The sequence below is a fragment of the Podarcis tiliguerta genome (genome assembly GCF_965153285.1).
Source record: "Podarcis tiliguerta genome assembly, chromosome: Z".
NCBI lineage: Eukaryota > Metazoa > Chordata > Lepidosauria > Squamata > Lacertidae > Podarcis > Podarcis tiliguerta.
In genome coordinates, this window is record NC_139553.1 from 24570011 (window position 1) to 24597215 (window position 27205).

The following is a 27205-nucleotide window of genomic DNA, read 5'->3' on the forward strand; positions in this document are numbered from 1 at the left end:
TCCTCTAATGGAGTGTGTTATGTACTGAGGTTCTCACCCTGGGCCAGCAGGGGGATACCGCCGATAGTTTCCACTCAGGTCCACATATGCAAATAAGGGATTGAAAGTGATGTTCAGTGATTGGATAGTTACAGAAAGTGGTTACTGTTGCATTCTGGTGGAGCTCTATATAAGCAGGCTGTCTGAACCCTTCAGTTCAGTTCTGTTCTGGCCTGTGAATAAATAAGAGCTGTTTGAAGAATCGCTGCATCATCTGATATGTTCACCCACAATTTAACAGAGTGTCTGCAGATCTCTCTGGTAGGGTGCCCCCAACCGTGGCTTTCTTCTGGGCCTCCTCCATGGCTCCTGTTTCAGGCTGGCTGGAACCCTGAGAGCCAGAGCTCTCTGGCTAGGGACTGGGAAAGTGGTACAACATTTTGTTGCTGGTTCCCCCTTGTTCCCTCTAATGCCAAACAGAGTGGCTGTGTGCCAGCCGCTAAGGTAGTAAACTGCCCACCAACCCTCCATGAGCTCCCTCTCCCTACTCTGTAAACTTTGAATAGCACCGCATGCTGGAGACTCACAGCTTAAAAGAGCCCTACTTGTAAATAGATAATATTTGCCAGACTAAAAAATAACTCGGGATCTGAAGGAAAGATTTGGTCTCCAATCTGTCAAAAGGGTGATGTAAGCAGCATGAAACCCCTTTTTCCTGTGTCAGCACTTACAACCTCAGTGCTTAACCAATAATTGCCATCAGCTTTGCCATGACAAAGTACAAATCTGATTTGCACAGAGCATCTGTACACTGTCTCTGCAGTAGCTAAGGGCAGCTTAATTTGTAATTAAAGTCTTTAATTTCAGGTAATCTTCATTAAGAATATAATATTTCCTCATTTCCAAATTCTTTCAGGATTGACTGTCACAGATGTAAAACAGCAAGTCTTTTTTTCCATCAAGTACTTCTTTGGAGGACAAGCTGAATGCAAAACCACCAGTTAGATTTCTTACAGCAAAGGAAGACTGAGAGTTCAATAGGTATTGTTGCACGCCACCCCAATCTCTGGCCAGTGCAGGATTCCAGGGGTACCAGGCGCTTAGCCAGGGTTCAGTTTCCTCAGAAGGAGGCACAGCAGAGACTGTGGCATCTTTAGGATATATGGTTTGTTTACACATATATATAACCTGAGTGTCTGATGGAGAGGCTCATAGCATTCACACAATCAGGTCTTACTTCTCCCATAGCCACAGCCTTGGATCCCAGCAGAAATATGTCATGGCTCTGTCTCTGCAGTTGTTGCCTACTTCTAGCCCAGCCCTTTCACACAATTCTGCACTGGCTTTTGACCTCATAAGGACCAGACCAGGGGTCAGCAAACTTTTTAAGCAGGGGGGCAGTCCACTGTCCCTCAGACCTTGTGGGGGGCAGGACTATATTTTGGAAAAGAAAGAAAAGAATGAATTCCTATGCCCTACAAATAACCCAGAGATGCATTTTTTTAAAAAGGACACATTCTACTCATGTAAAAACACGCTGGATTTCTGGACTGTCCGTGGGCCAGATTTAGAAGGCAATTGGGCCAGATCCGGCCTCCGGGCCTTAGTTTGTCTACCCATGGACCAGACTGTTGGGGGACGGGACCCATTTGTCCTCTGTTATCACTTCCTCTGTTACCTTAACATCTCATACTTAGGGGCCATTAGCAAGAAGCTAGCCTGGTTATTCCAACAATTGAATTCATCCATGTGTTAGTGAACCTTTTTTCTAATATACCAAATTATGTTTGTTCAGCTGAAACAGGAAGCCTCTTTTACACCTTCCTCTCCAGGGGGAATCCAATGGACTGCTTGAGTGGGTGGAATCAGTTCAGTGATTGAAAGTTTGTCAGTGGGAAGGTTGTGAGATACAGTTCAGCCATTCACCACATATGGCAGCTGCATTCAGGTCCAGAACTTCCTTACAAAGAGTGCCAAGCTCAGTGCTTATACCTGTTGTAGAAGAGTTAGGGCTGCCCTTTGTCCTGGATCTTAGACAAGTCAATAGAAAAATCATATATATATATATATATATATATATGTGTGTGTGTGTGTGTGTGTGTGTGTGTGTGTGTGTAAGTGCTCAACAGCCTTCGAGGTGTCCTGGTTTTTACTTTTTGAAATATGGCAACCCTAGGAAGAGTGAATAGGAGGAAAAGTGTGTGTGCATGTGTTTATAATGGAGTATCTTGGAACAGGGTATGATTAGCTTGTTGAAACCCACTAGTAATAATAATAATGCCCTTAATTTGCATACCACACAGCCTATATACTTTGTGATTACACATGGTAATAAGCAGATTTCTGAACATTAATCAACCCAGTTTTCACAATCATGGGCTCTGGGTGGTGGAGCTATGAACCACTCATTATAAATGCATATCAGACCGAGAGCACTCGGTGTGAAGATTTAGCTTAACACATTGCTTGCACCTTTCAGTGTCTGCTGAGCAAAAAAAGATCCCACTAAACATGTATTGGATACATTAATACTGAGAAAAGATAATAAATGCAAGCACAGGAATTCAAAGGGTGGGGAAAACTGGTGAAGCTGACCTGCAGGATAGAGTCATTCATCCACTGTGGGAGCATAGCGCGGTTGGAAAAAATTTCTATAAATTATTTCTTAAGATTCTTGCTGTAAGCACCATATTTGGAAACCCAGATAGCTGTCAAATTATTGTAGTACGAGAGCTAGTTCTTCACACCAAAGTCAGTAACACCTCCACCCCAAATTCACACTGCGGATGGAAAGATCTGTCAATTTTAGTTCTGTCTTTCTCCTTTTCCCAATGTTATTTGTGTTTCAGGAGCAATTTGGAATTTCTCCTAATAAACACCTTACTGTATGCAGTTTTGAATGCATTTTTGCAAGTAATTTTAGCTAATACACTTTCTCCTAATATGCATCTTTTTGTAAGCACTGATTGATTGGAGAACTGCATTGCAAAATTCAGATACGTGCAGATTCTGAGGGATGGTTTCATTTCACTTCTTGTATTGTTTCAGAAAGTGCAAACCTGGTAAATTCACCTTTTAATGCAAACTGAATTCCATTTCTCTCCCCCTCCCCCCCCCCATTCCCTAACAGACACACACAAACATGAGCTCTGACAGAGGCAAGACCAGGCTGTAGACTTGATACCATAATAACAACAATAACACCAAGGCTGACATTGATTTCCTTCAGCATTTATTCCAGCAGGGAGCTATTGATATCAGCAGGAAAGGCCTCTATGTGCAACAGCTATAGAATTTAATGAGAGGCGGGCATGCTGAGTGAAATGTTCCTACGGAGCTGTCAGATACCAAAAACACATTCACGTTTCATACAGTTTCCTCTTCCTGCTTTGGGGGTTTTCCCTGAGACACCAAAGACTTCTGTTAAAAGGTAGCCACCCCATCAGTCAATGAGTCCCGCTGCCCTTAAATCACGTCTGTGAGATGATGCAGGGCTTCAAACTCTCTCTTCCTCCCCTCCCCCCTCCTTCCCATCTGCTTCACACATTAACGTTGATGGGTGTGCCTGGGATTTTGAAGAGAGAGAGAGAGGAAGAGAGAGAGAAGTGCACTCCAAATCTGGCGTGTATTGAATAATGTGTTCTGCACTGATTGTTTCTATGGTTACACACTAGAGAGTTGTGAAGAGGGGTGTGGATTTGGGAGAGACCCTTTAATTTGCACAGAAATAGCCAAATGAGAATGCTGAAAAGCAGGACCAGATAAAAGCCTGTGGTGCTCTTGATGCTAAATGTGGGATGGGGAACTTGTGGACCTCCAGGTGCTTTTAGGCTCCGTCTTCTACTAGCTCTAGTTAGCATGGCCAATGGTCTGCAGTGTCTGTGGGAGTTATAGTTCAGCCACGTCTGGAGAGCAACAGTTTCACATTCCTGAGAAAAACCAAGCTTTGTTTCTTGCCTCTTTGTGATCCTCTCCCTCTCCCTCAACACGGGGTTGTTTCTGCATTGTAGAAAGCAGAAAATGTATGGGAAGGCATCAGTAGAGGATGGTAGAGTCAGTGGGGGTGGGGTGAAAGAGTAATGCTGGGATCTTTGTTGCTATGGAGTCAGCAGACCAGATTTCATGTTCTTGCCTCCCATTGCGTGGCAATGTCCTAGGAAGTGAACCCTGTGTTGTCTGTGTTAGCATCGCCACCACAGTTGTAAACTCATCTTCACGGACAATCATGAGTGTGCAAATCAGTCTATTTTTGTTTAGTGCCATTTTTGCTCACAAACTTGTTCCATTCTATTTCCACAGTAGTCTGCCATTTGTTTTTATACAGGCAATGCCCCATTTGCACAGGGTTTGCATTTTGAGGCACCGCATACATCATCAGGGTGAGCATAAGCCTGCTCTGCCCCCCTTCGGTGTTGAAAACGGCATGTGCGCCAGCTGTCACACACATGTCAAATGTGTGCAAATGGGGAGCTGCCTGTATTTTTAAAAACCCACATGAAATTTCACATCTAAACATATATTTAAATGCCTATCTTAAAACATCTTTTTCTCTCTCTAGATGCTCATTTCTAATGGAGTCTTTGGGAACATTTGTTAAGTGCAAAAGCCAAGGTAGAACAACTTTCTAATCCACACATTAGTCTGGAAATGGTGGACCTGGTCTGTCAGTTCGTATCAGAATTCACTAAGATTACATTCCTTGAGCATCCTTAGCCTAAGAAAAATGCCTTGACAGGTGTACCAGTAATATCCAGTGAAGCCAATGAATGTTATTATATGTACCTTTGTACGTCCTTTTATGAAGTGGGTTCCTTTGAACTTTTAATACCTATAAGGGTCACTGGAATGACAAGGTTCTGTTTCTCCTGATGGAGCATGTACTGGTGGAAGAAGCACAGCATGCTGCGTAGGTAAGGTAGATGATGCTCTTAGGTGCCTCCAGACAAGGCAGAGTTCCAGTCAATGAAGGGAATGAAGTGGTGATTACTTACTTTGCATCTAATGTTTGAAGAAGTGGCTTGCCATTGGAATCTTCCTTCCAAGCTAACTGGGTCTCCACTTCTCTTGCTCCTTGTGTTTATTATTATTATTATTATTAATACCCTGCCCATCCAGCTGGGTTTCCCCTGCCACGCTGGGCAGCTCCCAACACATAAAACAATTTCCTAAACAAACAAAGCTTTCCTTCCTATTGTATGTTGTTTCTGCAACTCCTTACAAGTGGTGGAAGGAGGGAAGTCTCATTAGTGGACAGAGAAACCCAGGAGTTTTAAATATGTATGTTGACTTTACCCAAACAATGTGGAGGAATAGGAGAAATTAATGCTTGTTTGCTATTGACTGGAATCGGAATCTACAACTATTTTAGTCTTAATGCTTCAACATGTTTGCAGCACTGACCCGTTGCCAGAAATGTTGACTGTAGACCAATGAATCTCTTTTCCAACACAGGTCGATAATCCAACCTCTGACACCATTGGCTGTAAATACAATGTTTATATGGGGGAAAATAGCATCTCAGCTTGGGACTAATTGGATTTCTCATGTTTTGGAGGCACCAAAAGTTCACCAGACATGTTCAATTCCTTTTTAATGTTTATATTGGGCAACTTGGCAATTGGCCAAGTTACATTCGGCTTTATTTCAAAGTGGCACACAGTTGGGGGTGAGCAAGCTTATTATATAGCCTTTAAATAGAGCAGCACTTATTTATTCATGTGAGAGGGCTGAAATGAATGCACCCCACAAGAAAAAAAAATCTGCACAAAAATGATAGGTGCAAACTGTTTCCTGAAAGATTTCCAAAAGCTTACCTTTATCACACCATTTTGCTGATGCTTGGAATTCCAATCAACTGCATTTTTGGCACTGTTTATTATTTAAATATAACCAGTTATGGCATAATCGGGCTGCCAGTCCAATCTGATTGTGTGCAATGTCATTTGTGAAGCTAGTTTGGAGTGAGGGCAATGACCTCACTCTGAATTCATTTTGTTTACCCTCAGTGACATCATCACATACTTGAATGACTATCTGACATCGTCACTGTTAAGAGCAAGTGGATTGTTTTGAATTTGTTTATTTAACTCAGTCTCAAAAATAAACTTGGCAAGCTGTAGCAAATCTAAATGAGCTAAATTCTGCTGCCTAAAATGAAATCCATGAGATTTTAGAAGGAATTTGCTTCATGAAATAGTCTACAACTCGGCATGGTCTTTTCCTCAACATTCTCCATCTGCTGACTTCCTTCTTCTACTCCAGCTCTTCAACATTGCTAAAGAAACAACTGTTATATTTTGGCAGCACAGATGGCATAATGCACAATATCATGTGTTACAAAAAACATTTGAAACTGCAATACTAATAGTGGCAGTGCCACAAGTCGCGTGTGCCGCAACACGCACCTACGCCTTCAGAACTTTCACTAGCCCTGGTGAAACATCTTTGTCTTCCTTCCAAATCCCTCACTTTTGTTTGAAGAGAAACCTTCAAGTACTCTTAGAATTGGGCAAAATATCTATCGTGCCTGTAAACATCAAATGACATTGTTGAGCAAGATGGAGCCAATGGCCTGACCCAATTTAAGGAAGCTTCCTGTGCCTGTACTAACCAGGAACAACTAAAAGAAGCAAAGAGAATAAAAGTTTATGTTAAATGATCAAGTCGGAGAATGACTAAAGAATTCAAGCAGAGCAGGAATGGGGAATCTTTATGATACTGTGGCCCACATTTCCTTCTGGACAACATTCCGAGAGTCCTATGTCAGTGGTGGCAAGGGCAGAGGCAAAAGGAGGGCAGAACAATTAATGTAAACTTCACCTTTGTACAGTAGACTAGTTTCTACATAGACTCACAACCCCTCTCAGTCCTCCATCCTGATAAAGAGGCATTATCAGGGTTCAAGGACACCTTCAAGAAACCCAAGAAAAATGTTTGGGTTTAAAGCAGAACCAATGAGGACACGTGGTCTGAGGAGAATTCTAAGGGCCGGTTAGAGAGGCCTAGAGGGCAGCATTTACTCCCTCTTAGCACAAGGTCCTCCAACCCCGAAGTAAGGTTGGATTTTGCATTTAAAATGCAAAATAAAAAAGAGATGGGTTACCTTAAAAATATGCAAAAACTGCAAGAGGCTGGGTTTGTTTTTTGAGCTAGCCAAATGTTTTACAGGAGAGATCCACACGTTATACAGATAAGAAATAGCAAAAAGGACTGAAGGCTCCATAAGAAGATTTGTCTTTTAAAGGTAAAGGTACCCCTGCCCGTACGGGCCAGTCATGTCCGACTCTAGGGTTGTGCACCCATCTCACTTAAGAGGCCGGGGGGCAGCGCTGTCTGCAGACACTTCCGGGTCACATGGCCAGCATGACAAGCTGCATCTGGTGACCCAGCGCAGCACACGGAAACGCCGTTTACCTTCCCGCTAGTAAGCAGTCCCTATTTATCTACTTGCACCCGAGGGTGCTTTCGAACTGCTAAGTTGGCAGGTGCTGGGACCAAGCAACGGGAGCGCACCCCGCCGCGGGGATTCGAACCACCGACCTGATGATCGGCAAGTCCTAGGCGCTGAGGTTTTACCCACAGCGCCACCCGCGTCCCTATTTGTCTTTTAGGGAGACCTATAAGCAACTGACCTCTCCTAATATATGAAGATAAATTGGAAAGGCCTTCTCCAGGGGAAGAAAACATTCTCCAGCCGTTTCTTGGAAGGGAGGGGGCAAAACATTAGCAATGGTCATAGCACAGCTTCTTTGACTTTTCCTAATGAGTTTTGTTGGGGTGGGGTCTGCTGCTGCTGCTGCTACAAATGACAGCAGCAACTGTGTTTTCAGCCTAGCCACCATTTTGCATCATCCATAGTGTCATTCCAGGGAAAATGGCAGCCCACACAGGCACGCACACAGAGAATATTCAGATATGATTCTGCAAAATCGTCCTTTTTTCAGGGGTTGAGAAACAAGAAAAATCTTTTGTCTGTTACATTCTGAGCCATAGGCTTGTGTTAAATTTAATGTATATCATTAAATTAGGATTGATGGATTATTCTTACATGTTTATTGATTATTAGCTGACACTGCTCCTTTTCCTCATTCTTTTTCCATTTGTTCTAATAAAGGGGAGGGGAGGGCAGAGAATCTCAAGTCCACCGCCCTCCAAAGGTCTTCTGAGAGCCATTTCAGCTCAGCTGTGATTTTAAGATTAGAATTGCATCTTTAAAGCAGGCAAAATATACATTTAGAATATTTCTGTCTCCTATATTCTGCATATGCCAGGAAGGAACTAGATTGTCCAGGTTCCCATGCTTTCTGTTAATCATACGAATTCCATACATTAAACCCAGGAAATTGTGATCTGTAATGTGCCTTTAGGGAAACTCTAATGGTCTCCAAGAATCTCTAGCTTAAAGTTATAGTTAGGTGTAGAGAAAGACAACTCTAAAAGGGAGGGGAGAAAGGAAAGTAGGAAGGAATTGCAATATATGCAAAGGATGATGATTCAAAATGTAGTAGCCAAAAGATAAATTGAAATTTGTATTTAGGAAAGCATTTCTACAAAACACCACATGCAGGTTTAAATGGCATTGCAGGGGGTTGAACTAGATTGCCCTTGTCATCCCTTCTAGCTTTACAGTTCTCTGAAATGATACGATCACTTGCCGTTTCTCTTTGTATTCCACAATGGTCTGAAAATCCCCTATAGAACATATGCACATGAATGCATATCTGCACAAGCTTCTCCCCATCCACCTCATATATCATGTCCCAGTATGCAGTGAGCATGCTGGTATAATCTGCACCTAATTTGGGAGAGTATCCTGTTTACCGTGCCAAATCCTGCTATTGCTTTGGAGAGATCACTACTCATTTAAGAGAGGTTTTTTTGTTGTTGTTTTTTTGTTTTGCAAAAGTCATTGCAATATTTGTGCAGAATACTTTTGTTTCCTGAACTTTATGGAAAAGTTGGAATCCCACTTTGTAATCCTGTCCTTCAGAGGAAGAAGAAAGGTGATTTTGGGGGGTGCGGAGAGCGGATCTTGAGAAAATAAGGCAAAGAGGGTGAGAGATTACTAGTCACATCCCTGTTGTTCTTAGGCTCCAGATTTCAGCCTTCGATTAATTTTTTTTTTAAATCCTGTGAGATAATAGCACTGCACATACATATGTGGGAGAAATTTGATTCAGTGACCCTACCTAATCCATGGTCTCTGAAACAATACGCAAAGTTAAACAAAGCCATCCCTAAAAATTGCTGTGTAGTTCTCCAGACAAATAATGTATTCAATGATGCATATACTGAGGTAAAGTGTTTCATTAAAAAATACATAAATTAGCAATCATAACATACAATAGCCACGCTGCCTGGGCCTGATGGGAATTGTAGTCCAAAACATTTGGAGGATACTAGGTAACATAACACAACTACCTTGTATTGACTTTGACCATTGGTCCATCTAGCTCAGTACTATCAACATTGGCTGTCAGTGGTTCTCCAGGATTCTGTGGGATAACCAGCCTCATATAGCCAACATACTTAATTCTAATTATTGCATGGATGGGTTAATGCCATAGAGTAAGCTATCCTGCTGGGCTTAGGTAGGTCGCTCACCCTCACCTTGGAAGGAAGGTAATCAAGCCTAGAGGCTAATCTGGTTGCTTCTACTTGACTGCTTCGCTCTTATAAGCCATTCTTCATTTTCTCTACCAGTAATTTAGGAACTTTCACCACTGTACCTAAGCCATGTTTTACTGTTATTCTGGATGCTGTATGGAAAAGCTCAGTCAATTCCACTTTCAACTTCTCCCGAATGCTAGCCTTTGACTCCATTGCCTCACTGTCCCACTGACTTATTTGCCCCACAATTCCCTACCCCAGCCAGTCAACGTATCTGTTCTTCCTTTTGTGCTACTGAAGGACATGCCTAATTTTGTCCAACTTCAGTCTTCTCCTTCCCCTCTGCTGCATCAGTATCACCTACAACCATTCAACCAGTCCTTAGTGTCACTGGTGGAGGAAGGGGGGTGCGGTGGGTGCAGTCCGCCCCAGGTGTCATCCCTGAGGGGGGTGACATCACTGTGCCACCCCCCTGGGATGCTTGCCTTGCCCCTGCAGGCAGCTAGCCCCGTCCCTGGGTGCACAGCATGTGTGCTGCTCCGGGTGCTGGAGCAGCTAGCTCCGCCTCTGCTCAGTGTTCCCATTTCTCAAGATGGACCAATTGCATAAAGGTACCATATTAAATGTCCTGCTATTACCCATTTCATTCATTGCAGTTTCATTGCTTACTCACTGTGTACAAAACAAAGGGAGCAGAGAGGTCTTCAAACAATGAAATCTTGCAGCTTTTCTTTGTTGCTGTTGGCTTGAAAGCTGTTGTGATTCCATTATTGCCAGTGCTGTGCTTATTCTAGCTTCAACAGCTTGCTACCTTTGCAAACAAGCTGCTTTCATATTTCCTGTTCTTCGACTTAATAAATTCATTGCTAGGAGCATAAAGAAGCATTTAGAACAATTAATGATGTGCCGGATATCTGCTTGGATATATTTGCATTGACATGCCCTTTCTCCTGGGATGCCTCTGCTTCTCTGGCTAATTATTGAACTTAATTAGAACAGCTGATGGGGGGGGGGGACACAAGTAGCAACCAGTCTTTTAAAGTGTGTCAGGCTTACTTAGAGGTAAAGTATTCATTAGCCTCAGTTTAGAGTCGGCAGAGGACATCACTAGTGTTACGTTTCCCATGTGGCTCCCATCAGATTTAAATGCACACCATGTGCACTAGACTTTGTTACAACACATATATTAGTATAGTACACCAGCTGTGCACATGCCCAACCCATATATAAAACAGAGAGAGCACAACCATTACCAATTTAAACATACAAGTTGATATAAGCCATCCAACTGTCCAGATAAGTATCTACACAAAATTGCCATTTAGAAGAATCATGTTCAAGTTTAGCTTAAAGCAGTGAAGTCCTCAGACCATTGCACGTTGGCAAGTGTTAATTGTTGGCAGATGTTTATTCTTTCAGGTTTGGAATATAAGTCTCCTGGCAACCATAAGGTATGTCATGTGTCAGCCACCTTCAGCATAAGAAGCTGCCCCTAGCCAATGTTTTGAATAATAAACGCTGCATGCAGATGAACTGAGAAAAATGAGAAGTGCACATACTACATATATGTGAAGAGGCAATGCTTTACTTCTAAGATGGAGGGGAAATGGATTTCTCCAGTTTCTCCATAACCATTGATAATCAAGATGACTGTTAAAGTGGATAAAATCAAGTTTGCTTCTCTCCCCCCCCCCCACACTTTTATCTGTCTGTGCCCACATGTGAATTGGAAATGTGAGGGTGGGAGGAGACACAAAGAAGCCAAAGCATAGGAAGCTGCCTTAAACAGAGTCAGATCATGGATCCATCTAGTGCAGTGTTATCTACACTGAGCAGCAATGTTTCAGGAAGGGTACATTGCGTGGACAGGCGGAGTCCCCAGATCCCGAACGGTCCCCCCCCCCCCCAGTCATGTGGAATAACGACTCAAGACAACATGCTATGGGATTAAATTGGCCACAACTTTATTAAATTTCAAATGTGGGTAGACCTTGGCTCAGGCATTGGGCGTTCTCCCTCCCCAGTCCCCAGCCGGGGACCTAGGGAGCATCAGGGTTATCCAGTGGGGGGGGGGATGGGCCAGCTCTGGAGAACATATGTTCAAGCAGAGATAGCCGCCCCCGTTACGCCGCCGCCGCAGGGGAGAGCAATGATGACCATTCGGCATACGGTCAAAGCCTCCCTTCAGAAACCCCTTTAACGGGGAACCCTGGTATCGCCGCCACAAAGAGATGGACTAAAGGATTCCGCCCAAGGCCTGATACCACCAAAGTTGTGACGTTTTGCTACGGGAAAGGCGAAACCTGCAAATGCAGGGAAATTCCTTTCTGGCCCTTTAACAGCGACCTTAACGTAGCAGCGCCCGCATACCTGTGAAGAAAGGTTAACCTGCAAGACCTGTGAAGGAAAGTTAACCTGCAAAATAAGACTTAACTGAGGGTGGGTAGGGTGGGAGAAGCTCTGGAGCCAAGTGAGGATTCCCAGGTAAGATCCTCCCTCTATTGTGTGGCCAGGTAATCCCTCCCCTACCTGGCCTGGTCTCCTTGGCAACGCTTCCCCCAGGTGGGATTGGACAACTGACTGGGGTAGGCGGAGATCTCCAGGTATCCCACCTGAGGGAAGGCAAATCCAAGCCTATGCTGATGGAGCCGCTCCAGATCCAGGGGCTTCGTGCGTCCACGCAAAGGGCGCCCCCCGTTTTAAGCGGGGAGCAGTCATTCCCAGCCCTACCTAGAGATATTGAGGATTGAACCTAGGACCTTCTCCATGCATGCAGGATTCTTTCTCCCACAAAGCCCCAGACCATTTTGTAATTGCATATGTCCACTGCTCCTTGTGTTTATGCCTTTGTTGTTGTTTAGTTGTTTAGTCGTGTCCAACTCTTTGTGACCCCATGGACCAGAGCACGCCAGTGTCTTCCACTGCCTCCCGCAGTATGCCTACTACTCTTTAAGTTTATCAAATCATACATGGCGTGGAGAAAGAACAGGGCTTCTCCTTTTCTCATAACACTAGAACTCATGGACACCCAGTGAAGCTGAAGGATGGAAGATTCATGACCTACAGAAGGAAGTACTGCTTCACATACCACTTGTTTCACTCACTCCCACAAGGAGGCAGTGATGGCCATCAACTTGGATGGCTTTAAAAGAGGATTGGACAAATCCATGGAGGAGAAGGCTATCTATGGCTACTAGCCATGATGGACATGTTCTGTCTTCGCAGTTGGAGACAGTGTGCCTCTTAATGCCAGTTGCTGGAAACCACAGAGGGAGAGTGCTCCAGTCTTGCTTGTGGGTTTCCTAGAAGGCAACTGAGTGGCCACTTTGAGAGCAGGATGCTGGACTAGGTGGCCCATTGACTGATCCAGCATTTTTCCCCTGAAATTCTGAAACGTTAAAGAATGGAGCTGTGGGGGAGTCCTGATTTATCAGTTCCTCTTGAAAGAGAACATCAAGCCATTTAGAACTCCAATCTCAGGGGAGATCTTTCAATGGGAAGAACTTCAGACATTCTCCCCTTAGCAAATTTGAAGGAGAGAGGCTGCATGAAACACTTATGTGGGTAAGGGCATGATGTGTGTTGCCCATATCAGCTATAAACTGGGTCTCATTGTTTTCACCATATAGGTGAATCAGCGGGGGGGGGGGGGGCTTCCCCAAAGTTCCTGGCTTGGAAAATGAAAGATGTGTGAAAACCAAAGAATTGTAATGGCAACTATTCTGTAGTTTTATCTGTCTGTCTGGTTTTAATCTGCAATAATAGTCACCCATCTGAAATGCTGAGACCCATCGCGGTAATGGAAAGCTTTGCGTCTGATTTATTATAGCCTGAAATTAATTTAATCACAGTCCAATTCAGATCAGTCTGTGGCAATGAAGATGAACTACTTCTGGCTCAGTAGGCAGTAAGCTGATGTGCACAGTATACCCACTAGGCATGGCACTCTCTGCAAATACGCAGGCAAACTGTGAATGCTACAACATAGCTTGTGTAGGGCATGCCTGGTACTTAATTTGTGCAATGGAGGAGGGTTTGAAGTCCAAATCCGTCTTGAGGGCATGCCCTGATCTTGAAAGATGGGAACGGATTGTGAGTACCCATTGTTTTAGGAGAGGCATTCTAAACAATCTGTACATAGTGGTTGGCTAACCTATGGCCCTCTAGATGTTATCCAGCTCCAGATCCCATCAGCCCCAGGCATCATGGCCAATGGTCAGGTATGGTGGGAGTTGTAGCTCCAGTGCTCAGGTTGTGCTTGGGGGTTTCCTAGAGATATCTGGTTTGCTGCTATAGGAACAGGATGCTGGACTGGATGGGCCATTGGCCTGATTCAGCTTGTTCTTCCTATGCTCTTATGTTCATTTTCATGTAATTTTACAGGACAATTCTGTGCATGTCTGTGCTGAAGTAAGTCCCATTGAGTTCAATGGGACTTACTTCCTGGTGTGTATAGATCTGCAGCATTACAACTAAATCTTATGCACGTCTGTCTAATCTGTAGATGCCAATAGGATTGCAATTCATGCTTGGTTTTTTTTTTTTTTTGTTTTTTGTTTCCACTAAATCAAAGCTTAACTTTGACTAGCAACAAGACACTCTTTGACCCAAAAACAGAGTGGTTATCACCATGTCAGGAATATAGGTTACCACCATGTTAGAAAATAGACATAACAAATACAGAATTCCAAAGCATTTATCCCAAGTTGCTAATCAAATGCATATTGAGCAAGATGGGTTTTCTGAAACACTCTTTAAAGAAACTTTTTCTGCAGAGGCTATTGTTTCCCATCCTGGTGGTTCTGTTGTTCTGACTCACCTTAAATCTGAGCTCTCCAAAGATTAGGTGACACAAGTTACTGTGAAATTATTGCTGTTTCCAGTAGATTAATGAAGAACTTAGTTATCTTCTTGTTACTGTGTAATCGTAACTGATATTTCACATGTAAGGTACAATTAAGCTGTCATGACTGAAGCTGCTGAGGAGCACATGGGAGCTTTTTCTGACACCTTGCTTATTATTTGTGTTGCCTCCATTGTTCTTGGCGCCCTGTGACATGGCAGGATAGTCAAGCATCCACATTGCTCTTATGTAACCATCGTCTAAAGAAGGAAAAAGCACTGGTGGGCACATGGAATCCTGTCTTGCTCCTCCATTAGCAGGCAAACCAAACAAATTTACCCCCTATCCTTAACTGAGAGGGGTGCAGGACTGGGAAACCTGCCTGGATGCCTGTAGATGTCGCAAATAAAATTTGGCCTGTGAAATGTAGGCTAAGCCCACTCAAATCAATGTGTTCATATTTATCATTGAAAACATATTTGCCCTGCTTGTTTAAGTAGAGAAAGGTGGAGGGACCCAGTGAGGCTTACAAATATCAGTGGAAGACACTGCTCTCTGGTTTACAATCTAAAGGTCATAATTTAAACATAAAGGGGATCGGGAGGGAAGAGGTGCAAAGCCAACTCGGGGACTAGTTCATAGTTACAGAGCGCTTGCAAGAACCAGATGGAACAGAACACAGTAGAAGGAGAGAAGGGCCCAAAGTTTGCTAGTCTCTTTTTGCTGAGGGGGAAATACTGTTGCCACTACCATTTTGCATTGTGCAAGGTGCAGTCCCTCCAAATGTCCCTATTTTCCAAGGATCTTCCTGATTCAGAGAAGTCGTCCCAATTTCTGATTTGATCCTGGAATGTCCTGCTTTTCCTTAGGACATCCGTATTTTCATTAAATAAATTTTGGAGGATGTGGTAGGATGTCTCTATTTTCACTGAAGAAATGTTAGAAGGTATGGCGTTATCCAACCCCCGAGCCATCTGAAGGCAATCCTGTATAGGGAAGGTTTTTTAAAATGTTTAATGTCTTATTATATTATTATATATGTTGAAAGCTGCCCAGAGAGGCTGGGGCAACCCAGTAAGATGGGTGGGGGATAAATCTTAAAATTATCATTATGGAATGGGATGTCCCTATTTTTATCAGAGAAGTGTTGTAGGGTATGAAGGTGCCTGGTCGTTGTCTTCTTCTTCTTTACAAAAAAACCAATAGTTTATCCTTGTTTTTCTGAGAATATATGACATTTTGCAGCAGGCTTTGGGGAAATGAAGAAATAGCAATGGAGAGAAGGGGTAAAAGTTGCTTTATGCTTGCATGAAGCCTGTTCTGTAAGTGTGTGGTATGAATTAAAACTACAATGAATGACTTTGTTCTCTCGATAGGTGACCTGTCTCCACGATTTCTTCGGTGACGATGATGTGTTTATTGCCTGTGGCCCAGAGAAATTCCGCTATGCACAGGATGACTTTTCTCTGGATGAAAATGGTAATATCAATCACACTGTTGTTGTACTATCTATAAATTTGTGTGTTGTGGGAGGCAGGGGTAAAATCTTTTTATACCTTTATCAGCTTGAAGCTGGATTGCCATAGGGCTTTTTATTTTAGATGTGTGGGCGTGAATGCATGTACCAGTAAATACTAAAGGTGTGTGTCTCTTCTGTGACAAGGTAAACCAAGGTGGGGAAGACTCATATTTCTGAGTTGGATCTTGCAGTTAACAAGGCATTTTGAGGTGTAGCAGGCACTCCCTAAGCTAAGAGTGACCCTGGCAGTTGAAAAAAGTGCACAACCAAAACCCACCTGGAACGAAAGATGGAATTCAACCAAATAATTATGGCAGTAGAACTCGTTTTGCTTGCACAGAGGGACCCCCCCCCTCCATAGCACCCTACACAAATCTGCTTCAGAGGGTTGAGGGAAACCGTGTAATAGATTTAGTGAGCGTGTGGCTGGAGGAGAAGGGGAGAAGATTCTGTTGCACAAGGATAAATCCTTGTCCTGATGGGATCTTCCCCTTGGTGCTGCTTTGAATACAACCCCAAGCTGACTGGGGAAAAGTCCTAGAGCTCAAGAGGGCTAGGGGTGAATGTGGTGGGAGCTTCATTTTGATGGACAGGTCTAACTTTTAATCACATTTGTTTTCCTGGAGCATTCAAATAACAGTGACAATTTCATTTTGATTTTTAGTAGTGGGTAAAAACAATGGCTGACAGTCAATGAAGTTTTACTCAGATCAGAGCTACTGAAATTACTTGGCCTAAGTTAGTCAAGTTCATTAGTCAAGTGGGTCTACTCTGAGTAAAAACCACTGTATATTTATTTTTCACATGGATCTATACCTCTCATTCTGCAAATCAATGACAAATTCTTCATTATATCCCCAAAAATCTAAGGTTTGGTGGACAGAAACCCACATCCAGAAACCCTATTGGAGTAATAGGGTCATTTTGGTGTGTGACATTTTTCCTACCATGGGGAAGGTGTTCATTCCCCCCCCCCCATTATTCCTATTGTACTAATACCCAAAAGGTAAAGTCTTCCTTTGCTGAATAAGAACTGCAGCTAACATTTAAAAATTGGACATGCTTCCTCTGCTGTCCAATGGAGTGACAATGCCTGCAAATGGCATCCTGTTCCATGAGAAAATGGAAAGTTATAGCTTTTATAAAATAATAATAATCAAAATCTAAAGGTGCCCTATATGAAAATCATTGAATACATTTGCCTATACTTTGGCAGTCTCAATCCATTCTCGAGGTTCTGCTGTGCCTACAAATTTCATCCACTTCTGAGAAAATAAAAGGCTATAGCCACGTTTAGATTTCCTGTTATAGGGGGTGGGGGGGCAGGGGACAGAGGACAGACACATCTTTGTTTTTAATAGACCTAAAAATTTGGTCCTGAATAACAAGTCAACTTGGAGGGATGCTGAATAGCTATGAAACAGACTAGGCTACTTCCCAAAGTTAGAAATATATTCAAATATTGTGGTGAGTGCACACCTCTAGAAAAGGCAGCTTGAATTTTATACACACAAATGGTTGTTTTGCTGTCTGGGAGTTTTCAATATCCCCTCCCCACCAACACCAAGTGTCTGTCCAATGTTAGTTAAAGCTTATGAATTGTCCACTTGGGTGTGGCTTGTCTCACTTTTAAACTTCACAGCATATCTCCCTTGTCCACTTTGAAATGCATGAAGAATTGAGACAAGTGATCTCCTCCAAAGAAATTGTACATGTCTTATCCAAACTGCCTCGCCAAATGTTGCTTTAGCCAAAATCCATTGACAGCCTAAGAATCGGCAACCTCACCTCTTCCTTGAGAAATATTGCTAAAGTTCCTCTTTCTCCTCTTAAAAATCCTGTTTGGTTAAAGGTGAGGCCCAACATTGACTCTGAATTGTACTTTCGGAAAGGTTGTGATGGTAGCATTTGAGACGGGAAATTCTGACAGCCCAGTTTTCTGTCTTATTTGTGCCATGGCTCACTCTGTGCTGGCCTCAAGCCACTGTTAGGAGGCAGACTTGATGCCTGTATTTCAAGTGAGAGGATAAAATAACCTCCTTTCAGAATATACTACTAACTGGGATGTACTTGCCTATGTAACTACGCACCAAATTTCAAATTCTCTTGTGGGGAAATGCACTGCTACCATCGTTGATGAAACCCTAGTGTCTTCATAAATGCATAGATATCTGGAAATACAGTCCATGAATGTAGATGTCTGGGTTTCCCACTGATTGAGCAGTTTATGCATGTTAGCATCTAATGGGCAATGACAGATTTGCCACAAGGCAGAATAGGTGGTCTCATTAATGGTGCCAACATTATACACTTCACAGGAGCGGCAGGATCTGCCAGGAAATGTCATCTCATTATAGCCATATGGATGCATTTTGTATAAGATACTTAATCACTCCCATTAATTTTTTAAAATGTTGATTTGTCAAGTGCTTCAAATGCAGGATGCAGCACCCCAAGAACTCCCTCTCCCTCCCTCCCTCCCTCTTTCTTTTTTGTAAACCAACGCTCTGTTGAATGAAATCTCTTAAACTCAGTAGAAGGCCCTATATAGCTCCTTATCCATTTTCCAAATTGAAAAGCAAATAACACTATGCAGAACAAGCAAATCTATGCAAGTTTAGCTTAAGTTGCATAATTAATACTGCTTGCAGCATTCAGCAAACTTGGCTGAGAGATGAATGGCAAAGGATTTCATCTGTCACGACCCCCCTTTTCCTGACATAGATCTTCAATCATCCCTTCTTCCCTGCATGGGGGGGGGGGCACTATTTTGTGGTTCACCTCAGTGGGCAGATCCAATGTTGCTGGCTTCTCAGCCCTCTGTTAATTATCAGCCAACTGGGAACCTGAGCAGGAAATGTGCAAGCCACCAGGACCATAACAGGGTCCAAGGGTCTCAAGTCATAATGCATGCTTATTATGCAAGCTCCAAAATGCATCCCAAGAAAACTGACTCGCCCCTTCCTCGCTGCCTCCCAATCTAAAGTCTTTGCTAGTTTCCCCATCATTTCGACTTGACTGAGATGGTTTTTTGGTGGGTAGCAGCCCTTGGTTTTCCTCCCACCCCTACACACACAAAAGTCTCAGTCATTCTTTATGGAATCAGAAAGTCTTCGTGAAACTTACATGTTGGCTTGGACCCAAGAGTCTTATGTATATTTTAGCAGTTCTCACAGCTCCAGGGAAGCTCTCTCTCTGTCTCTCTCAAGACAATTTGGAAAAGAAATCCTGACAGGGCAACTTGACAGGAAGCCCAGCCTGAGGTGTCTGAACCCAAATAAGACTGGGCATTCTGCCAACCAGCGGAACATTTTGCTTGCAGGTGCTCAGAGCTCCCACATCTCTTTTCAGGTTCTTGGGAGATGCAAAAACTAGAAGTTGTTTATTGTGCATTATGTGTTGCTAGTGAGAGCCCCATTAAAATTCCAGTGTATTAGCTTTTATTATTAATTAATTAGATTTATATCTTTCCCTTCCTTACAAAAGAGCCCAGGGCAGCAAACAGATAAGCCATAAAACAGTTAAAACATCTAAAAAACAATTCCAATGCAGCTGCAGACTGGGAAAGATCTCTGCTTAAAAAGCTTGCTGAAAGAGAAAGGTCTTCTGTGGGTATCCAAAAGATGACAGAGGTGCTGCCTGTCTGATACCCAAGGGAAGAGAATTATGAATGGTAGATGCTGCCACACAATAGGCCTGATTCCTATATTGTATTATACGGACCTCCTGATAAGGTCGTACTGTATCTACAAGAGGCCCTCATCTGCAGACTTCAATGACTGATTGAGTATATAAGATGTGAGATTATCTTACAGATATCATAATACCATGCTATAGAGGGCTTTATACACCAGAAGCAGCACCTTGATTGCAGCCTGGTAGGTAACTGGCAGCAGTGTACATGAGAACATGACTGTTAGAAACCACATCATCTTTGGCACATGCACACACTCACACACCACACCATACCAGCTCTGCAGTCTGACTTGTGTGGACCAAAAGGGCTTCAGACTCCCAGGCACATTCTCTTCTATCACCACAGCAGAGAGACCAAACAGTTGAAAGTCTCTGCAGTCACTGGTCTGGCTGTTCTAAGTCATGCTGCCCCCTCCCAAGGCAATGTGGACTGTATTCAAGGCACCTGCAGCAACAAAATGCATCTCTCTCTAGCCCTGGCATTAAAAAAGAAAAGTCAAGTCAGTAATAACAGATTCAACAACTAACAATTTGCTTTCCTGACACCTAAAAAACTCTGTCTAATGATAGGGTAAGCCGTGGTAGCAAAAGGCTACCTTGCAGCTGCACCCAGAATTACAGCAGTGAAGGAATAACTTCCTTAAACCAAACCCTGCCATCTTCATGGGCAGACTTATGGCACAGGGAGAGGTAGCTGCAGCCTCGAGGTGCTGCCGCTGATGTGAGCTTCAGCCCATGTGTTATCAATAGAAAAGAAGCACCAGGCATCATCTACTCATGTGTAAAAGCATCAAGACTGTGTCCTCTTAGACCTTTGCCAGCTGCACACAAATTGTTCACAGTAGATATAAAGCTTAAATGAATAGAGAGAGTCATGGATAAGAATGGAGGAGGAATCTGTTTTAAATGAGTTTATACCCAGAATTTGGTGGTTCTGACTGGTCAAGCTTTGCCCACATGTTACGGCCTCTTGCATCAAGCCTCTTGTGCATGTTTACAAAAAAGCCCAACTAATTATATGCAAAGTTACACAAGCAAAAACTATGCATATGAAAAGAGTCAAGCCCCACACAGTACTATATTTCTGCAGTATAATTTAATAAGAATGAATACATGAGTATTTTTATACATTGTTGACTGTATCTGTTTATGTGCTGGTTACTTTGGAAATATATTAATATAATATGCATATAATAATGTGAGCATTGTTTGTATTCTTTTAGCAGAAAGAGTAAAATTCAAGGAGCAGGATGAGTATTAGGGGGAGAAAACCCACATCTGTATGGATAGGCTCAACATCAAGATTTCAAGAAAATTTCACCCCTTATCTCAGTCCAAGCTTTCCTTTTCAGTTGCTTGCTTAGTTGTTTGTTTGGGGTTCCCCCCTTCAAATAAATTCCTAAGGCTGCTAAACCCCCACCAGAAATACAATTAAAATATACAAGACTCTACATGTTTTTAATTAGTAAGGTTGGGCACTTGAACCCCTAGTGCCTAACATTTATTGTTAGTGTATCATATATAATTAATATTCATGCCATTCCATCCAATTTTGGTATATAAATGCAAATCAGGCATTTAGAAACATAAAGACTTTAGAAACTAAAGGACATCTTTTGATCTTCCCATTCTTCAAAATGAGTAAGGTCTTTGGGGTAAGGAGAAGATGCTCTGTGTTACAAATTCATATTGGCCACAGAGAAATGATACTTCCATTTTGGATGGATTGGGTGGATAGGCAGATGAATAGATAGATAAATGCTGTTTTGAGAGGTTCAGTAGTGATGGCTAACTGGTGTTGGTCCCCAGCATTCTGAAGTACATATTGGAGTTCTGCGAGAATTGGGTTGCCCCAGTGTTGCCTGGGTGTTTGATAGGGCCCATCTGCATTATACATTTAAGACAGTATCATTCCACATTAAGCAGTCACTGCTTCCTTCCAAAATATCTGGGAATTGGGGCTCTGTGAGTGGGATAAGGGTCTCCTAATGACTTTCAGCATAATGAACAAACCACAGTTCACTGGACCCTTTGGGAAAACAATGACTGTCTAAAGTGATAGGATTGTGCTTTTGATGTATAGTGCAGATGGGGCTATAATATGCATCCAAGCTCCTATACAGGCGTTCAAGTCTCTGAATTGGACCATGCCCTTGCCATCCTCCTTTCTCAGGCTTTATTTCACAGCTCAGCAGCTAGAGTTGATATGTCTGTGGTGCCTGATGTCCTGCAGATGCATGTCTCTTACTGTGATGGCTTTTGTCATGATGACATGAGTAATTCTGCTTGCCTGACTGGAGGATAGCTGACATTGTGAGGGACATCGGCTGCTGCCTGATGTGATGTCCTGATGCTTGACAAGGCAAAGTATTCTCTATCTCATATTTCTCTCCTGCATTCACCTCCCTGCTTCTGTGCCTCTGAGCTCCTTTGAAAAAAGGTTATTCTATCTCTTTTAAATCTATTCATCTTGGCAGTGTCTTAGGGCTCCCCAGCAAGCCTGACTCTTGGAGACTGTTATAATCTTGCTTTCTGCCTCTCCAACCCCCATGCCTAGCTCTGATGGTGCGGTTCTGCATATATTGGCATTTTCCATGGTGACATTACATTATAATGCCATCTCAGAAGACGCCATATCGTTGTCATCCCCCCACACTAATTGTAAGGAAACTTGGGGAATTTTATTGCCAATCTCTGTTCTCACTCTCTGTGTGTGTGTTCTCTATTTTTCAGTAAAAAAAAATACATGTAACAAACAATCTCCATATACTCTCACCACCCAAGGAACATTCCATGCATATACAAAGTAAAAGAAGAATGTATCAAGCAGCTTATAATTAATTATAGTAGTTAAGTGTCTTCTACTCTTCATCTTAACACACTGCCCCAGAGTGAACCATTGGTAGCTGGTGGACGGGTGGGACAACATTATCCTTTCCAGTGTAGTGAATAAGCATGTGTCATATAGTTTCAAAATTGTCTTTGGTATTTGTGTTCCACCAGAGCTAAGTTAGTTGCTGTTTTCCAGTACTGTTAGGACTGCCATATGTCTGGGTTTTCCCGGAGACATCTGGGAATCGGATTGACAAAATGGCATCCAGGCGGATTTTTGCAGAATCGGCAAAATGTCCAGGAAAAAGCTAACATATGGCAAGTAGGACAAATTATATTTTTTTAAAAAAAGATTTTAAAATCCAAAAAAAGCCCCCAAACAGCCTCAACCAATATAATGTTTCTTAAAACAATAGCAGCATATGATCCAAACGACTGCAGCGGCTTTCTCTTCTGGAGGAAGCATCAGCATCAGCAGCATCCCTTCCTCCAGCACACAGATGCAGCTTAGGCCAGAGGAGTAGTGGATGCTCTCCCTCGTCACCTCTCCAGTGCCTGCTAAGGAGAGGTTTCCAAGCGGACCTGGCAGTGAAGGCTGGGAGGACCCTGCAGGAGGGCCAGGGCCACCTTTCCAGCAGCCACTGCCTCCCCTCGCAGCTCTAGGGTGCAAATCACCGGCACCCTACCACCACCACCACCACCAACATAGAACTCCTTGCATATTGCTATAGAGAGGTGTGTGTTTTAGCAGGGAGCAGTAACCCCCTCCACTAACTACCTCAGTGGCCAAGCTTCCTCCTCCTCCTCTGCTGACAGGCTATGGGTGGGTGTGAGTGTGCCAGGGGCTGGTGTGCAGGAGAAGCATTGTAGGCTCGCACTGAACAGACACTTGGGCCTCCCTGTCTGGATTTTTACTTTTGGGTGTAATTATGTTTCCAGCTGCAGACATGAAAATGATTACTAAGTCCTTAAACAATAAATTAATACGGTCATCTGTAAACAGATTTAATAAAGCTAGCCTCAGAACAGGTTGTACCACTTGTCTTGTAACAGAAAGAATTTCTTCAAAGACTAATTTCCAAAATAATTGTACAGGTTTGCATTCCCACCGCATATAGATGTATTAGCCTATCTGCTGACATCCTCTCCAACATAATGCTTAATAATAATAATAATTAATAATAATAATAATAATAGTATGCCACCCATCTGACTGGGTTGCCCTAGCCATTCTGGGCAGCTCCCAACAGAGTATTAAAAACACGGTAAAACATCAAGCATTAAGAACTTCCCTAAACAGGGCTGCCTTCTAAAAGTCAAATACCTTCGTTCCAGAGGCCTGTTCTTAACCCGAAACCATTCTTAACCTGAGGCAGGCTTTCACTAATGGGGCCTCCTGCTACCGCCAGCGTGCAATTTCCGTTCTCATCCTAGGGCAAAGTTTGCAACCTGAGGTACTACTTGCAGGTTAGCGGAGTTTGTAACCCGAAGTGTTTGTAACCCAAAACGTTTGTAACCCGAGGTACCACTGTACAGTAGTTATTTATTTCCTTGACCTCTGATGGGAGGGCGTTCCACAGGGCGGGTGCTGCTATTGAGAAAGTCCTCGGCCTGGTTCCCCACAACCTCACTTCTTGCAGTGAGGGAACTGCCAGAAGGCCCTTGGAGCTGGACCTCAATGTCCCAGCTGAACAACATTGGTGGAGACAGGTGTGTAGTGCCATCTGTGAATTGTTTTAAAACTATTTTCTCTCATTTTAGCTAAATCTGACTTAAAAGGTCCCCCCCCCCTGTTTTTGCCATGCTGTGTTATCAATTTCACAATATAGATCTGATTCACAAATAGATTTTTATGAAATTAGATCCCCTGTCATTACATCACAGGTAATCTTTTAGATACTGGATAGCAACCTTTTTGATTCTATGTATAATTTAAAGTCAGTTGTTCAATAACATTTAAGGGTCTGGTGGCTTGAGATAATACTGCTGGGTTAGCAAGGAAATGTATAATTTGATGTATGGACAGTGAACTGATTTCAAGGTCACCAAATTGTATCATTTTCTGTACTCCAGTAAGAGGTTTCATTCCCTTATAGAATGAACACACCCTTTTTGTGTGTAGTCCCTTTTGGTTCCAGCCTTTGAAATGTGTTTCTCTAGAACTGTTACAAAACGAATAATTGGATACATTACTGGGGCCAAATTTTTGGATCTTGAGATTCAAACTTGTAAGTCTGCTAAAGCAAAGGGACTCAGTCTATTGTTGAGGACAATAGACTGGAAGGTTTAATAGGGTAAGGTCTCAGCTCTATTTTTATTAAAGCAGATTATTTTTTCATTATTACATGTGCAGGATCATGACCATAATAAATTTGGGGTCCCAAGTCCTCCCATATGTGTTGATTTATTTAAATTGGATTCTGCCATCTTGGTTTTTTGCTTTGCTGTATAAAGTTAATTGAGTTAAATTCTGTTTGTTTGTTTTTTTAATAATAATTATGGATTTGATCAGGGCATCAAAATTCTTTTTCTTGCAGAAATATTCTGTAGGGATCTTCTTTTTTTATATAAAGTGCATTGGAAAGGAGTTAGCAGAAAACACACCCTCAAGAGAAAGAAAAAAAAAAATTCCAACTACCTCAAACAGCAGCAACAAACATCATCATTTCATTTTGGCATTATTATTCATCATTCCATTTTGGCAAGCGTCCCAGGGGGCAGGGGGGCCATGACACCTGGGGTAGACCGCACCCACCGCACACCCCTTCCTCTGCCAATGCCCACAGGCTTACATTATAATATACAAACAAATAAATAAAAATACATCACACAAGGGAAAGGGGGCAAGGAGGGAAGAGAATAAAAGCAAAAAAACCCCTCAAGCCCCCGTGTTTAGACGGCTGTTCCTATCTCTCCCACTGAGGCAGCCTGACAAAATGGCTGCCCTCAGATGACAGTGGAGGTAGAGAAGGCCTAATGGAGCTGGTCTGTTGTAGCTCTGTTTCTCAGCTCTCCCAGTGGCTGCCCTTGATTGGCAGTCTCCTTTACCCCTAAAATAAATAAATTGAGAGCCCACTCTCACATATACACACTGACTCACCCACCCACCGCTTGAGCCTTAAATTAGTTATGCAATTTCTATTCTCCCAATCAATCAATGCTATTATCAACATCTACTGGTGTTTCTTAAGGGAAGAAATTACGGCCTTGTGCTTTAGAGCAAGATCTACAGCCCCACTTGCAGTTTTAATTATTTCCTTCATTGCTATAGTGAGGTCTCTACTCCCAAAGCAGTAGCTACATTCTGCCACTCCTCCCTAAGTTCCTTTAAATATTGCTGTAAAAGCTCAACAGTTGGAGCTAATTCCTTCTCAGGCGTGGTTTGATTTTCTTGCTATTGCAGGCCACTCTCCATTCACTGCTGGCCTGAAATTTTTAGATTAGCTGATCACAATGGGAAATAGGACTTTTTTCTCTTTCTCGCCTCCAAGGCTCTGAAGCATTGTTTTCTTATGCTAAATCTGCAATAGCACACTGAGGGCTGATTAAGGTTGAAAAGTATTTTAATTTGGTGGTGTGAGTGGGATTAGATAATCTAAACCACCATTTTATGTGATGATATCATCACATACACCCCTTGGGTGTATAAGATTACTTTGTTCCCAGCTCTGACCTTTCGATCCGAATTGTGGGTTTGCTGCAGAATCTGTAGGTTAAATATCTGCATAGTTATATGCAATATGTTGTTTGGGATTAGATAGTGCCAGAAATGATCTCATAGTAATTAGACCAGGTTTTCCAGGAGTAAGTGTTGGAGCAAAGGGAAAACTGCTTGGGCCCTAGCAAGTATGAGACAAGTGGGAAACCACTTGAGTCCGTGCTTTCTAAGACAAGCGGAAGTATGGTCAAGCCATTAGACAAGGCTTGCTAAGAGGTGGGGGAGGCATGGCTCCACCATCACCAGGATGGATATACTTCCTTTCCTGCAAGGAAGTCTGGATGTGTTAACAGGGCTGGAAGTTCCTGTTAAACCTGTAGCTGCTGTCCATAAACCAAGTAAGCACTGGTCAAGAAGAATCAACTCCAGAACTCTCCAGGCATCCAGGGAGATGGAAAAAAGCAGAAACAAGAGATTGGGGAAAGAAGAGGAGAATTCAGGTTGATTTAATTGACAGTGGCTCTCTTTCCTACCTGAGGATTCCAGGGACCTTTCAAATGCAGATCATGTGCACTACTGCTGAGCTATATAGGCCTCCCTCAATGTAATGCCATGCTTAAAAACAACAACAGCATACTACCATCTCTCTAGGTCAGGCTTGCCCAAACTCTGCCCTCCAGATGTTTTTGGCCTACAACTCCCATGATCCCTAGCTAGCAGGACCAGTGGTCGGGGATGATGGGAATTGTAGTCTCAAAACATCTGGAGGGCTGAGTTTGAGGAAGCCTGCTCTAGGTGCTGCAGATATGTAAGACACTTAAAGGATCAATGCAATCACTTACTTTGGTTTTGTGTGTTGTTTATCAGAGTGCCGGGTAATGAAAAGCAACCCTCCAACTACTCCAGGCAGCAAGTCCTCCCCAACACCTCAGAAGAGCTCTGCAAAGAGTCCAGCTCCTGTGCGCCGGAGCAAATCCCCAGCTGATTCAGGTAACCATCAGGATGGTGAGTGACACTTCTTTTCCCAGCAGATAAATGTTGGCTCCACCTGGATCTGGGTGATAAGTTA

General features: G+C 42.9%; 1 protein-coding gene and 2 long non-coding RNA genes across 6 annotated transcripts in view; 1 reads left to right on the plus strand and 2 right to left on the minus strand.

The window, feature by feature from the left end:
- The window catches only part of LOC310669724, a 550125-nt gene that overhangs the window by 278879 nt on the left and 244041 nt on the right, over positions 1-27205 (minus strand). The gene's annotated exons all lie outside the window — the stretch shown is intronic.
- DCX (doublecortin) overlaps positions 1-27205 on the plus strand; it is a 110479-nt gene that overhangs the window by 66896 nt on the left and 16378 nt on the right. For 2 of the 4 annotated variants that reach the window (XM_083423919.1, XM_083423920.1), the window contains exons 4-5: positions 15808-15910; positions 27004-27141. In XM_083423919.1, coding sequence (XP_083280045.1) covers positions 15808-15910; positions 27004-27141 — 241 coding nt within the window. The remainder of the gene's footprint in view (positions 1-15807; positions 15911-27003; positions 27142-27205) is intronic. The other 2 variants (XM_083423921.1, XM_083423922.1) reach the window with 1 other exon arrangement.
- On the minus strand, positions 5884-27050 carry LOC310669750. The gene is made up of 4 exons (XR_014507353.1): positions 26979-27050; positions 19920-20122; positions 10262-10454; positions 5884-6505 (listed from the first exon to the last, which is right to left on the minus strand). It is a non-coding gene; the product is annotated as an uncharacterized lncRNA (long non-coding RNA).